Raw genomic sequence first — 15,021 nt, 5'->3', positions numbered from 1 at the left:
CAGCTTTACTCCCTCCTGATCTACAACTCAATGTACTGTGCTTTTATTGTAACCAACCTAAAGGGGCTGGTTGTCCACGTATAACCCCATTCTTGGTTCTCTCCTCCAAGTCCATGACTTCCTTGTATATCAACTCTGAAAATGCAGAGAAGGGAAGGCATAAAATGAATTTGCAAACCCAAGACCGGCTTGATAATGTATCTCCTATTAAAACGTGCATTTAAATTTCATAGTTTTATTACTTTTCAGAATTTTTTTTGAACAACAGGCTGTAGGCTACAGAACAACTGGCAAGTGATATAAAAATGTAAAATTCTTTCCTGTTGGACCTACAATGGCCTGGCACTCTCGAGAACACATTGACATTGCTCTAAGACTCTTGTCCAGGCTGCTTGGGGACCTGAGGTTAAACCGAGTCTTAATGACCACTCATTTTTTATCAATGGCTTCTTTGGTACAGATAAAACTCGATCAGCAGTCTTCAAAGGAACAGGTAGGAACAAGCCAAAACAGCATTGCCATCCCCCCAACACACATTTGCCACTAAATGTCCTCAGCAACAACATCTAAAGGTCCAGATCACCATGAAATGGAATACAATATTGGCATATAAGTAGCCACTCCAAATGAAAGCAGCAAATTAATCTTCCAGTTACAGAAGTTCCTCATCCTTTAACAGGTCAGAAGTGCTTGTAACATGAATCAATCATACACCCTGTGTACTGGCCAGAAGGCTTCTAGGCTAATGGCAGCTTATTACCCAGAAAAGACTTCAGCTGTGAATCTACAGAAGTAACAATAGAAGAAAAGGACTAAACATGTTAAATGCAACTCATAAGAGCTGACTGTCGGAATACTACTTCTTATCTGTCACTGGCAAACTAATGCAACGTACAAACAGTTTGGAAGAAAAAAAACATTTAAAAATTATAATTTCAAGGAATGTGGGAGTCTCAAAAGTAAACTCCATATTGTTTGAAATATCCTCAAGCACACCCACTTCAAAAGGGAAGTAACTTTGCTTGGAAGGAGGATGGTAAGAGAATTTCCACAATTCTCCCTATCTCTGCCTTCACAATTAAAACTCAGTTTCTAATAGAAAGCGACTTAAAAGCGTAGTAGTACTAGATTTTACAGACTTGTGTCCATTACCAGCCAACACAATGAACTGTCACTAATGATTCATGAAACATTTTCTGTGCTTTTTTTCCTCAGGGGATAAAAAGTTTATACAGGTCTAATATCCCTTCCTAGACCTTTTCAGTACAAAGTATTAGACTGCTCAATGCACTCAATTCTTGCGTAAATGCAACATTTATAGCCTGCAGAGCAATCCGGATCTGCATTTTTTCTCAGCACTAGAACCTCTGCAATAATACCACACCTTTTAGAAGCAATTTCAAAACAAAGCACAAGCTTTACAAGTAACAAAGATATTCCCCTTATACTTTATCATTTTGCACCTCATATATGACCAGGAAATATAGATACTAAACCAGTACTGAACACTAAAGATCATGCTCTTGGAGGTACAAGTCTTATGTCATACTACAGTCCGTTCCGTACCTCAACCCCAGCTACTTTCTCAGGATGCCACAGCTGATAACCATCAGCATCTCCCACACCGGCTGTAACCTCACTATCTCACCCATTACTAACACTCCCTATGGCTTCTTCTTTTAAATCCTCTGCTTGATTTAGAAGAGTACAGTTATGGCTAATACCCTCTTCACTTGAAGACTAGTGCTTCTACTTCAGACTTACATTGCTCAAACTCCTCCATCTTTATCAACTGTAGCAGTTTGTCCAGAAGGGATACCCTCCCTAAAAATGCTGCCTTAGGGTTTGCAAAAGGTGACCGAAATGAACAGGTCTTAATCAGCACCTTCGCAGGAAAATTTTTAGTGTCCCAACAATTAAGATGTTGTGAAGCAATGATCTATTTCCTTGCCATTCCAAGCAGTTTAAGTAAATACTATTAGGTTGCTCAGAACAACCTTAATAACAGTAATCGCTGGGGCCCAGCCTGCTCCTAAAAGCCTTATTATACTTAAAATGCCCTTCTTACCTTTCCATTCTTCTATTGTGTGCTCCCTCTCATCTAACTGCTTATCTGGTATCTTTGGTGGAGGCTGAAAAACAAAACTAACTCATGATAAAGCCATCAAAGGGGATACAAAACCAGAATAAATGAAAAATGAAAGCAAGCATTTAATATGAACCTGATTTAACTAGATTGTATTTACATGGTCACATATTCTCTCATACTTGGACTTGGCCTATTTTCTAGATGCTGCTACATGTTTTCAAGTTCTTCTGATTAACAGATTTGCTTACATTACTGTAATAATTAAAATAGAAACTGAACAGTCTGGTAAAAGAGCTCCTAAGTGCAGCAGTCTCCTCCCCAAGCAGCCCTTTTTACCTACTTACTGTTAATTACTATATTTTCCCTCTAGCTATTACAGATCAGCAGAATTCTAATTGCACCATTTACATCAAGCATTTTTTTCTATTCTTAGTGGGCCATCACCAACCACCTTTCTTTTAAAAAACTGACACTTCTCATAAGCTGAAACTGTCCCAAAATTGATTTTTTAAGAAAACTTTTCAATTAATCCCTATGTTCATTATTGTTAATAATTGAAAGCTCAAGATCTTGTACTCAAGATTTTGGTGAAACACTTATTTTCTAGTTTAAGAGTACTATCAATTGCTACAACTAATGAAAATATTTCTCTTGCCCAGGAGTAAATACCTCAGAATCCTATCAAGGGCAATCAAACCACACTGAAACAACTGAAGCTCGATAAATTAGAACCCCATAGAAAAGATTTCAGATACACTACTATATGTCCAGGAGATTATATGCAATTATATATGAACACACACATACACAGACATATAGGTACTTCAGTTTGTGCCCCCTCCTAATACCATTTCTAATAAACATGTCTATCGATGTCAATAAAAATGATTACGGCTCAGTTAAGCTTCTAGTGAAATATGTAGATCATGCAATAATCTTCTTTCAGCAGTTATATCAAGCATCATAACACATTTGCTTTAGTACAGTACCTTCCTAATCAGAGACCTAAAACAAGAACTTACAGCTTCTGCTTCTGATGGATCATACCAAACATTGATGTATGGGTGCTGCAAGGCTTCATCCACAGAGATTCTTTTAGAAGCATCTATAACCAGCATTTTTGATAACAAATCCCTTGCTTGACTGGCTGCAAAAGTGAAATTTTCTATTTAGACTAGTTCCATATATAGGGCACATAATACAGTATTTCAAAGCTCATAAGGAGAGGAGAGCTGAAGCAAACAAATTCCAGTTTAATATCTGTGCAATCCTCACATAATTTGGGGTTTAGGAAAGTGGTCCATTTGATGGGGGAAAAAAAAAAATTGAAGAGAGTTAACACAGGTGGGAAAGGGGTTGGACATGTTTCACTATACATTTTCAGCACACAGTGCTCCTTAGTGTGACATCCTGATGTGAAATATAACTCAGTTGGCAGTACAGCCTTGTCTGGAATAGCAGTGGGCAAACACCTACTACCCCCCTCTTACAGTTTAGGGGGGAAAAACTGTCACAAACTGTTAGCCACAGAAAATATGATAAGTCTGTGACTCCACTGAGTAGGTGACACTTAGAACCAGTAAGTTATTTCAGTAACTACAGGATATATATGTTTTATGAATATAAAACCTTTATTTTCACCCCTAGAGAAAGAAGATCTGCTCTGTCCACACAACTTCTATTCCACTGTCCCCCCACTCTTCTCTAAATCATGTTGGCATCTGTGATTGAGAGGAGTATATATGTATTTACTTTTCTTTATAAAGGTATCCCCAGAATAGGAGCTGTTTCAGAGAAGTGAGAAAGTGGAGGTAAGCACACACCAGCACGTTCATCCACTCCCATGATAGAAATACTGTAATACTTAAATCCTTAGTGGGATGATTTTATAGTGAACAAAACCAAGGTACATTTCTGTTCAATATATCACAGTTTTAAAACTTTTAAAGTATACAGAACACAGAAGATAGACCTTACCTTTAAGCTTATTGTGTTCAGAGTCAGCTGGGAAAAGGACATCTGGAAAGAGTTTTTCAAAACTATATCCAGCATATTTAGGTCTGTTCTCCACATATGTTCGGACTGTAGGCTGTAATTTCTTCATAAATTCAGGGCATGGTGTTCCTAGCTGCTCTATAACTTTATTCCATTGATCAATATCTAAGGTTATGCAGCTAAGAAAAACACTGTGTCTATTTTTCAGCTAGAAAGTTATGTTAAAACCACATGAAATAACCAACAGAGAGAACACAGAAAATTATAATAAAATATCAAGTTCATCATTAATTCGGACTACCTTCTTAGAGAAAACAGTGAAACAAAGCAAGACTTTGATGATAGCATAGTCAAGGCAACATGTATTTTACTCAAAATCATAATTAATTAGCAAAAGATATACTTCTGAGAAACAAGAGAAAATTGTAAGACTCACAAAATGTATTAAATGAATTTAAATAAAGGCGTTGTTTGGGTTCTGGAGAAGAACTCACTTCCTGATCTGAACACGTATTCACAGTAGTCAAGCTACTACATATCACCAAGGCACTTGTGAGGATTACCCTGTGAAAGTGCTTCGTCCTTCGTTCTCATCTTGATACCTCAGCCCAGTCCCAGACAGTCCCAAGTTAGTGACCTCTCACTAACGACATGCAACACTGAGCACCAGTGGGCATACAAAGGATGAAATCTTAGCCCACACAGGTCAATGACAACTTTGTCAGAGACTTGAATGCAGAAGTTAAAGAGTTTCAAGGACACTTAAGGAACTTAAGGTTTACATAAGGTAAAGGGGAGATTGACCAATTCACGGCAGAATAATTTAGTACATGTTACTGAATAAAAAAAAGCAACGTTTGGCTCAGGAATTCCTAGTTGAAGATGCTTAGATACTAGGAGAGAGCTCAGATAAAAAATTTTATATATGCTTATCTCATTCATGTATCCTCCCCAACTTTTTTTTTTCAGCTACCACCAAAGACTGGATACTGGGCTACCTAAACCTTCACTCGGATGTAGCAGGCCCCCTCTTATGTTCTTACAACTTAACAGCAGACCTTTATATAAGGATTTGCAAGCTCTACAGTGCTTTAGTACAGGCCTTGGAAAAAAAAAGTATTTGCATAGTATGGCACTGAGCCTAAATTGAAAAGCCATGCTATCAAACCAGATGTATAAAGCTAAGCATGGTGCAGCTCATGCAATGACAGAGCTGTGTGAAAGTAAGGACGCCCTGGATCTCCTCACTGCGCCTCAAAATCTTCACCCTATCTGCACCCCTAAATGGTACTATATCAATTATTAAACAGTTAACCTGCAGCAAAAGCAGGAAAGATTTCTGATGGCATCTAAAAAAACAGAGGGTAACTACTAGTAAAACAAAAAAGATGCCAAGCTCCAACTCGATCCACTAATTTCAGCAATGATCCAGAGGTTTCAGTTCTATTTGCATGGAGCAGACCCTTTGTCTAAAGTATTGCTCACAGGACAACCCATACAGATACCACCGAGCCATTCATGGAATAGAAAGACAGAAGTGCCAGATATTTCTGAAAGCTGTTTGCAGGATCATTTCTGCATACAAAAATATAGAACTCCAGAGTGTAACTAATTAAGCCGGTTAGGAATTTTTTGTAAACATTTCCTACAAAACGTAAAGACTAATAACTGCTAACATGCTCAGGTACTAAAAAAGATTAGTAAGTTATTACATAAAAATGATCTCCAAAGCAAAAATCAATGCATGTGAACCAGTAAAACACCACCTAAACAAAACAACAAAAAAATCTGTCTTAAATGTGACAACATCCAAAAGCAATGGATAGACACTATATTAAATTGGAAAAAGAAAAAAGAGGAAAAAAAGGAAAAAGGAAAAAGAAGCCTGTTTGCCCAAGTGGTATTTTGTTCATCTTGCTTAGTATTAATCTCTAAAGACAGTCATACACATTAATGCCGTGTTGTGGTTTTGCTTTAAATGGTATAACTGTAGACATTTTTGCAGCTTCCTGGAACCAAAATAATGAACTTACAAATTGTATTTTGAAAAGGCAGTTTAAAACCAGTAGTTTAAAGATTAGAACCACCTTAATCTGGAACTATATTGCTGCAGTATCTTTTGACCTTTTACAACTACATCCTAGGCCAAAGGTAAGGATACGATCTGTACCAGGAAATAAAACACCACCTTTGATCATTTCTCCCATGATGCACCCAACTGACCAAATGTCAACTGAAAACAAAATGCAATGATATTAACATAAAAGATAGTTATTAAAATAAAGTAAATAAAAATATCTAGACACACACACACATGAAGTGACTATAAAAAGCGTGTGTAATGAAAATGAGTGAAGGTGAATGTATGCTAACTACAGGACCAGCAGAGACTATGTCCTACTGCTAGGTGCAGCCTGAATATAAATGAAGTTCTTAATTTTTTTTTATCACAAGAAAAATCCATGTTCATTTAATAAAAAAAAAAAACAACAAACTTGTACAATATGCATTTGCATGACACAACATCAATAAAAAGGTTAATCACTTCCTAACTAATTCAACCTGCTGCAGCAGCACAAGGATACAGTCCCTTCCTGGAAAGAGGATTTTGTGGCAAACCATTTCGCCCATAATGCACCCCACAGACCATAAATCCACTATGTTTGTAGCACAAAAAGAAGGAAAAGCAAAGCAAACGGTCATTTAAAATTAAAAGAAGCATAACATGACTGCATCCTATAAACTGCAGAGACAGCACAGGAAGAAGAGCAAGTCTTTACATTAATCAATGAAAACACTTCAAAATACACTGTATATAAGGATTAGCTTTTAACTGTCTCAAATACAAGGCAGAAAAACATCCTTTTGTTTAACAAAGGGCTAGAGCAAGAGCTAGAGGAGAGAGAGAGAGAGAGAGAGAGAGAGAGAGAGATACACAGGAATCAAGCAGAGTAAAGCCCTTCTGCAAGCTCGGAGGCTTGCAAAGCTACCTCTGGCAATAGACTAGATCGGAGCACCAAAGATCACTTTATTTCTTGAAAGTAATTCCATTGTAGTTGTAGGAATAATTTTAAAAGTAGCAAAATAAACTGACCTTTAAAAATACTGTGTATCTAAACAGTTTGCACTTTTAGGAGGAGAATTAATTGGTTATTACATAGGAATTAAAATGTGCCATCAAGTATTTCCTATAGATCAGATTACCATGCATCTCTCTCTCTTTAAATAAAAAGCAAACACAATCAGTAAAAGATCACTTAGAATTTTAGAGGATCAGTTAATGACAATATCAGTATGCTCCTAGAAGATTTTCAGTTAAAATTATTTGTTTAAAAATATTTCTTCAGTTATGCTGAAATAACATCTTACACAAAAGAAAAACTCAAAAGCAAATTGTTTTGGTATGAAATACACATTTTCTACATAACCTTAAAATAAATTACTTGGAAGACATACTCAAAGATGCACAAATTTACTCTTTTACAGGTATGCCAATTTCTTTAATGGTTGCTTTCAGAGATACTGTTAACTCTGTATGCAAAAGTTTTCTTGAAGTCATAATAATGAAATTGTATTATTATGAATACTTTTATGTCAAACATGACACTGGAATTTCAATTAAGCAGATAAGAAGTGGACTTAAATGAGAACAATTGTATACTAAAAATCATATGTAAAAGTTCTGAAGGAGCTCAACAATGTCAAGCAAACAATATTGCTGCTTACTGAAAATATTCCTTCCCCCTTATCTACAAGTTCCTCTAAAATAGTATCTAAATCATATGATAGGAGATCATAGTTGTACATATTAATAGGTCAAAATTAAGGGCCTGGTTCATTTAAAAAATTATTGTCAACATTTTATGATTAGTGGTGTTTTTTCTTTAAAAACTCTTTTCAAATACTTAAGAAAAGTATATATTCTTTGGCTTAAAGACCCAAAGATTTGAAGCCAAGTTTTGCATTTGACATTTAAAATAAAATTCTGAATGTTGACTTTTTCACCTGCAAAACAATCTGCTGCCATCACAAACTAAAATATACCCAAATCTGTTGTAATTAGTTTGTGCCCAACATGATAAAAACAACACCTATCATTGCATGGAGAAGTCTGGGAACAGAAATAATGCAAGGCAATGACCTACCTTCATGCCTCAGACAACAAATTACATCAGAGGCGAAGAAAAACATTGGAAACCATTCTCCTGGTCACCCTACAAAACCAAACTTGTGACATTTGGGGATGTTTTGGTTTGCTGCTTTCATTAATCAAACAAAACCTGTACTTTACAGGTCTCTAACTTTTTTATGAAGCTAGACTAACTTGTACACTGAGGACTGCTCCTGTGAATACTTCTATAGAAGACTGAGTAAAATCTCATTACAGATTTGAAAAAATCTTTTTAAAAATCTACTGCTTGTCATACAGACTGTATTTTATTCTCAAAAACCCTGTTTGGAGTGAACTTACTATTTTCTATAATGCTAAGAGAAAAAATACCAAGTGAAAATGAAGTTCAAACCCACTGTACATACTAGGAAAGTTAAAAGTAGTTTTTTCAGATGGTCTGGGGCTTTCCTTGCTTTTCAGTGCTTCCTTCCTGATAATCATGCACCTAACTGCACATAAATCTCAATATGTTAAGCTATGTGTGCACAAACAGTTTTGGTGTCCTTCAGTTCTGAGTTTGCAACACCTGGTTTCTTAATGTAGTATACCCAAATGTGCTTCATCTCCTTCAGTATTAAAACCTATGTAATAGTTAACTCTATAATCAGTTTGTCTGAGATCTTTGCTAGTTTAAAACAATTAAAGATTTCATATACGCGTAGTATAGTACCAAAAGAATACTACTCTGCAGTACATATCTCAGTCATCAAAACATATATTGCAATCCTCCCACATTAAGTTCAGCAGGGCACTGAAATGACATAAAGTTGCCAGATGACTCTGTTCAATTAAAATAAATGTTGATGTTAACCATTAGTTAGCTGCCAATTTTCAATATTTAACTCAAAACTAAGTTAACTTTTAATTTAACTATGTGTTTAAAAGTCTAAAATAGGCATCAATGCTAACAGGTGAGGATCCTGGACAGCCCATGGTTCTTACTGTAAGCACATCCTTGATACCTGCCTCCCTGTCAGGGGAGCTCCACTATGAGGAACTCATCAGGCAGTGATTGAGAAGAGTAACAGTTTATGTAAATAGCTTTTTAATGACAACAGTACACATGGAAATGCAAATTGTCTTCTGACTCAGCCCACAGATTTACTTTTACATTCTCCAAAAGTGTCATTCTCAACTCAAAGACTATGTATTTGACTTTGGAAGACGTGATAGTTTTTCATATGAAAATAATTTTTTATTCATATTCTGCCGCACAACACAATTCATGCTTGCTTAAGGAACCGGATTGTCACTAGCACGACAGGGTGCTCTAGAACACAATCTATTCAACTCCAGTAATAACCTAAGCAACGTTTTCGTGGAAAGAATGTTTCGCACTTTTGCAACTCAAAATTGTTTAGTATTTAAGAGAAAAATGTAAACTAGGCAAGCAAAGTCAGAAAACTTGTGATTTCCATTGTATCAATTCCTTCTGTGAGGCAGCTGCACAACTAAGACTACAGCTTTAGGTTCCTTTATCTAGCGTCTCTTAACTGGCCAATGTAAAGTCTTGGGAAAAAAGAGAATGACAAACTTAAATATATGCTTTCTACAAAACTTTAGCAGTTAAAAAAAAATAACTTTAAGCTTGCTCCACTCAATCTCTGACTTCTAAATTATAGGAAAAATAGCCAACCATGGAGGCCTTTTGAAGGAACGTATATCCTCTCATGTACACTAATGATCCAAACAGAAATAAAAACCACAGCCTTGCAAAAAAGATCTATTCTCATTCCTTTGAGCTGGCTTCTTTCATCGTCAACACCAATAGACCTTATTCTTCCCAGCTTTTATAAACGACAACAAAATCAACTCTCTATGCACATAGCAGCTGTCCTTTACACACAACCTGAAGTCACTTGCTGTAATGGTATGCAGCTGCCAGGCAAGTTTGCAGACTATATTAAGAACCCTGAAAAGCAGAGCAAGCCCCAGTTGTGTCAGTAACCTGAGAAGCCATGCCTCACGTCACCAGGAGACAGCTACCAAAGCCTCAAGAATCACAGCATCTCATGGGCCTTACTGGAGGACTAATCAATAGAGGGTTTAAAATACCTTCAGCAAACGGTGACCTCTGTGCATTGTGCCTGCCTGAAGTGGAAACACCAAGTGAGCTGAACTGACCACTGCGACAGCGGATCAACGAAATGGCAGCAGAATTGGGGCCGCTACAACAGAATTTCAGGAATGACATGTTACTGTGCTTTCCTAAAGGATACTAGCTGTTTCATTCAGAAGACGCAATGTACTTCATTGTGTTTCCCACAAATGCTGTATCCTTTCCTTATCTTCTTGTAGAATACACTGAGGGAAGGGCCACAGAGCAAATATAAAAAGGAGGGAAATGCATGCAAGCAGAGGGACAAAGTAAACAAATTTCCTTAGAATTCGTCGTGAACCTCAAAGAATCTGTGATGCTTCCCAACAGTACTCTCTGCATTCTTGTCTCAAGTATATTGCTGAATTTTTCTTCAGCAACATTAATTAAGAACTTAGTGTGACAGGTTTAAAGTAGGCTGGTTTTAAATAAAAAGTAATGCCATGGTAGGTAGTTCTAGCTTGTTTGTTCCTCAGCAGCCTTTAAGTTCCCTACAACCCGAAAGGCTATATTGAATAGTTATTTAAAAATTAAATTTAGGACACACATTTACTGATGAATTACAATTTACATCCTTATCAGGAATAAAGTCAGGTGAAGGTATATCAAGGTACATACCACATATTAAGAAAATATATTTCCAGTTCTTCCGGAGTTAAACTTAATCTACCAAGCAAGTTATTTAAATTTTTAAACAAACAAGGCCCTCAATTTCTTCTCCTATTAAATGCAAACATTTCTAATGGGTTGAGTTGAACAAACAAATTGGCGTATCCAGAATCTACATTTTGGTCACAAGGCTAATTTATAAAATTTTTACAGCTTGAAAAAAAAAACATTAACATGTAAAATGTGGTGTGCCAAACAAAAAAATAAAGCTATGCCAAAGAAAGACTATATTTGCTGACCGTTTTCTTTGTATCCCATCCCTAGGATGACCTCTGGTGCTCTGTAGTAACGAGTCACTACATAAGGCGTCATCATAAAACTAGTTCCTGCAGTTCTGGCCAGTCCAAAGTCAAGAATCTTCAAAGTGCAGTCTGACTTTACTACTATATTACTGGGCTTTAAATCCTTTAAAAAGAAACATCATACATGACTGCTAAGACAAGCACAAAGTACTCTGTGGTTCACATTTTTAAAAGAGAATACTGCTAACATTAAACGCCACATATACAACTAATTTATGGCTATAACTGCAGTTTCTTTTCCCCTTGCATTAATTCATGTGCATTCAGCAGACTACAGAATTAATTCCCTTATTGTGCTCATAGATTTATATAGCAATTAAAGAAGGAAAACACAACCAGTGTTACAAGATATGTTAGCAATGTCTGAAATAAACTGAGGTTAGTAAGAAATGTTAGCTCTGAGGAAAGGTCTAGAAACTGCTCGCTGGAACAATGGTTATTACTACGATGCAGAACACAAGTAACATGACAATTGCTGAAATAATCTGATGCAATAATCACCTTGATGCAAGAATTATTAAAATTATAACACGAATGTAAAAAGTAAAAGGTTTCTTTGCTAGTTGAGGCTGCATTACCTCTTTTGAACCAATGCACATGTTTCCCTGAACAGGAAAGAAATCCCCATGCTCACACAAATTTAGTTTCCCATTTAGGATTTGGTTTTATACTGATTTTGGCGACCAAACCCAAGAGGGCACCACTGAAAAACTGCCAGAAATTAACATAATCATTAAATTGGAGTGGAAAATGCTCTGATACAGCTTCAGATCATCTTAGAAATATGGCAACTGTATTCTCTTCACTCGAACCCTAAAACCACATTGGCAGTACTGGCTTTACAACATCTATACGGACACTACACAGGCATACTCGGTCATTATCTCAGGAGGATCTTACACACATCTGAATGTCACAGAGCAAATATTACAAACAGGGTAACTTCAGTATAACTTTGCCATCATAAAATGATTCATAGCACACAGGCTGACATAGATAAGGCTTGGATCCTTTCTGCCTACAATCTACTAAGATGAGAGAAAACCCTGATATGTGGCAGAAGACTCCAGCACTGGAGCTGCAGGCATTTGATAAGTAGCCCTATCTTTCACTGTTTCATAAAGACTTAAAAGTGGCTATCTGCAAGATATATGCAGTTTTCATTAGTACTTGTATGGCTTTCAGCAAACTCTTCAGAAAGCTAAGAAAGCTGCCTTAAAGACAGAGAGGAAACCACAAAAACCAGTTCCAGAACAACAGAATTTTAATGGGTAATTAAAAGTTTTCATACTTAGATATTCACACATGCACTTCCAAATCACACACACAAAGACTACGCAGACAACTTTGGCTTAGAAGATTCTCAAATGCCACGAATGAATTCAAGTATTATAAGGCATTCCAGCTATTTAATACACACGCTTCAGATTCTGCTACAATCCTGTTCATTATCAGCTTTATTTTTGCACACTTCTATTATTTGGAGGATGTTCACTGCAGAATCCCAGGTGTATGCTCATAGTATTAACTATACTCATCCTCCGCAAAGCTGCAGGATTAACACTGAAAATGTTAAGAGATCCTCCCTTTGCAAGAGAAAAATCACTACGAGGACAAAAAGCAAAAGCTTACAAAGTACTGTCCATCCTTAATTTCTGAACATCATGTAGTTGTCATGAAGCCTAGGAACATGTTGTAATTCGGAATACAGAACTGTCCTTCAAAATGATGGAGGCAAGAGTTGACTTACACTGCATCGAAATTTATGCAGAACCAATACCTGTTATGTATTAAATAAACATAAACATTAAAGGACTCAAAAGCTATAAGAGTGATCAAGTTAGTTAGGCTCTACATATTCAGAACCTATAGCAGAAGATATCTCACCTAGCCTTAAAAATGTAAAGTGTCAGTGCCTAAAAATCAGAGATTATTCATGGCTGTCTCCCCATTAACCAGACAGGGAGAGAAGGGCATCTCTGGAGGATAATTCATGGCTTTTATGGGCTCTTCCCTTTCTAAAGAAAGATTTGTGTGACGGGCTTCCATAATTAGGCACCTTTGTTAAGTGCTCAAAATCAGGCAGAATACAATGTTTCATAACCTCCATGCAAGACTAATGAGACACTTTGTGTCCTTCAGCAAGTCAGTGAGGCACAACTCTGCAACGCTGATCATTCATTCTCCTCAGATTGCAAAATATAAATGAATGTGTGATTGTGAAATATAAATGTATGTGTACTTCTACACTTGCTGGAAACTCCATCTCTGCAAAATGCTTTGAGCACAGTAATGTTCATTTGCCAACATCTGTTAGAGCTGGTGTAAAGCTATAGTCAGTTCTTTACCAGGATCAAATCTTTATTCACTGTTGTGGCAGCTAAGTATGCACTCTACAGCTTCCAGGTGAAATTGTCTGAAACTCTTTGTGTTTGATCTCTGCCTTGTTCTGTGCCCCTAGTTTGCTATGAAAAACCCACTTATTTCTATGGCAGCTAGTATCCAGTGCTACAGGCACATTGTAATTTCAGTCATTCAGCAAGCTTTGAAAAAGTTACTGAGATGCTGAGATTATCGCAGCTGTGTTAGAAGCTGAAGAACTCGGTTAAAAACCATGTGAAACTACCAACACCAAAAAAAGCTTAAAGCTCTAGAGGACACTAAAGAAGTACACTAGATTCATAGTGTGAATGCTTCACAGGCAGCCACAGTCGTGCAGACTATATTTAAGGAGTAACTAATTTCAACAAAATAATTAGCTTTAGACATTAAGGACAGTGGTGCTGAAAGCCCAGAAGAGTGGTATCACCAGTTACTATTGCAGCCACATGGTTTATATGAAATATGTCCCTTCTCAAGCATGCCGTCCTTGTCTCCTGAGATTTTGTTTAACTTGTTCCACAGAGAAACAGGATTTTGATACTTTACACCTTGAAGTATAAAGGCGTAACGCATGCAGCAGGTAGGTAATGCAAATGTTTTGCCTGAACACACTTAATCTTCTAACAAGGTCTGAGAAGCTGTCAGCGGGAAATCTACCATTAAGGCATGCAAGTGAAATGCATCTGCCCATGTCCTTCAAAAGCATTCATGCATACATATGTTACTATTTACATAGCAATTGTCTTTACAGTCTCTTTGGAATAGGTTATCCCTGTACTTAATATTACTGCACAATATGAAGCATTTCAAAGACTTCACCCATATTTACAGAGGCAGGAATTCTATTCTCAAAGCTGTCTTTACTCCTGCCCAACAACTACCCAAGTAGTTACTTTTTTTTCTATAAATGTATGAATGTTTACATTTATCCGTCACTTCTACAGGCTCAATGGTTTGATGCCTGCTTTATAAGAGTACGAACCACCCCTGAAGCAAGTGAAGTTTTAGAAGCTCCCTTCTGCCTGTGCTGACATCCACAGAATGAGACGCTTTTACATTACCTACTCTAGCACATCCATACAATATGCAGTTTTCCAAAAATAAAAAAGACCTAGGAAAACCCACAGCATTAAACTTGCATACCTAAGTACTGAAGAGACCAGAAAATGTGAAGCTGCGTACAAAACCATTATTTCAATCCCTCAGGTGCATGCATTAGGACACAAATGGCTGCATAATATCAGTCATATGCAATGTAATACCACAACTGTGGTAAGTGAAGTAACCTAGTTTTGCCTAGCATTCCCAGAATAAT

General features: G+C 36.8%; 1 protein-coding gene across 5 annotated transcripts in view; it reads right to left on the bottom strand.

Moving 5' to 3' along the window:
- MAPK8 (mitogen-activated protein kinase 8) overlaps window positions 1–15,021 on the bottom strand; it is a 48,751-nt gene that overhangs the window by 1,885 nt on the left and 31,845 nt on the right. For 4 of the 5 annotated variants that reach the window (XM_052798992.1, XM_052798993.1, XM_052798994.1 and 1 more), the window contains exons 6-11: window positions 11,262–11,427; window positions 6,246–6,317; window positions 4,067–4,249; window positions 3,112–3,236; window positions 2,069–2,132; window positions 58–135 (exon numbers count right to left, since the gene is read on the bottom strand). In XM_052798992.1, coding sequence (XP_052654952.1) covers window positions 58–135; window positions 2,069–2,132; window positions 3,112–3,236; window positions 4,067–4,249; window positions 6,246–6,317; window positions 11,262–11,427 — 688 coding nt within the window. Of the gene's footprint in view, window positions 1–57; window positions 136–2,068; window positions 2,133–3,111; window positions 3,237–4,066; window positions 4,250–6,245; window positions 6,318–6,669; window positions 6,742–11,261; window positions 11,428–15,021 lie in introns of all 5 variants that reach the window. The other variant, XM_052798991.1, reaches the window with a different exon arrangement.

The sequence above is a fragment of the Harpia harpyja genome, chromosome 10 (genome assembly GCF_026419915.1).
Source record: "Harpia harpyja isolate bHarHar1 chromosome 10, bHarHar1 primary haplotype, whole genome shotgun sequence".
In the NCBI taxonomy this organism is placed as follows: domain Eukaryota; kingdom Metazoa; phylum Chordata; class Aves; order Accipitriformes; family Accipitridae; genus Harpia; species Harpia harpyja.
The sequence above is the reverse complement of the archived record's forward strand: the minus strand, read 5'-3'. Positions and strand labels throughout refer to the sequence as shown.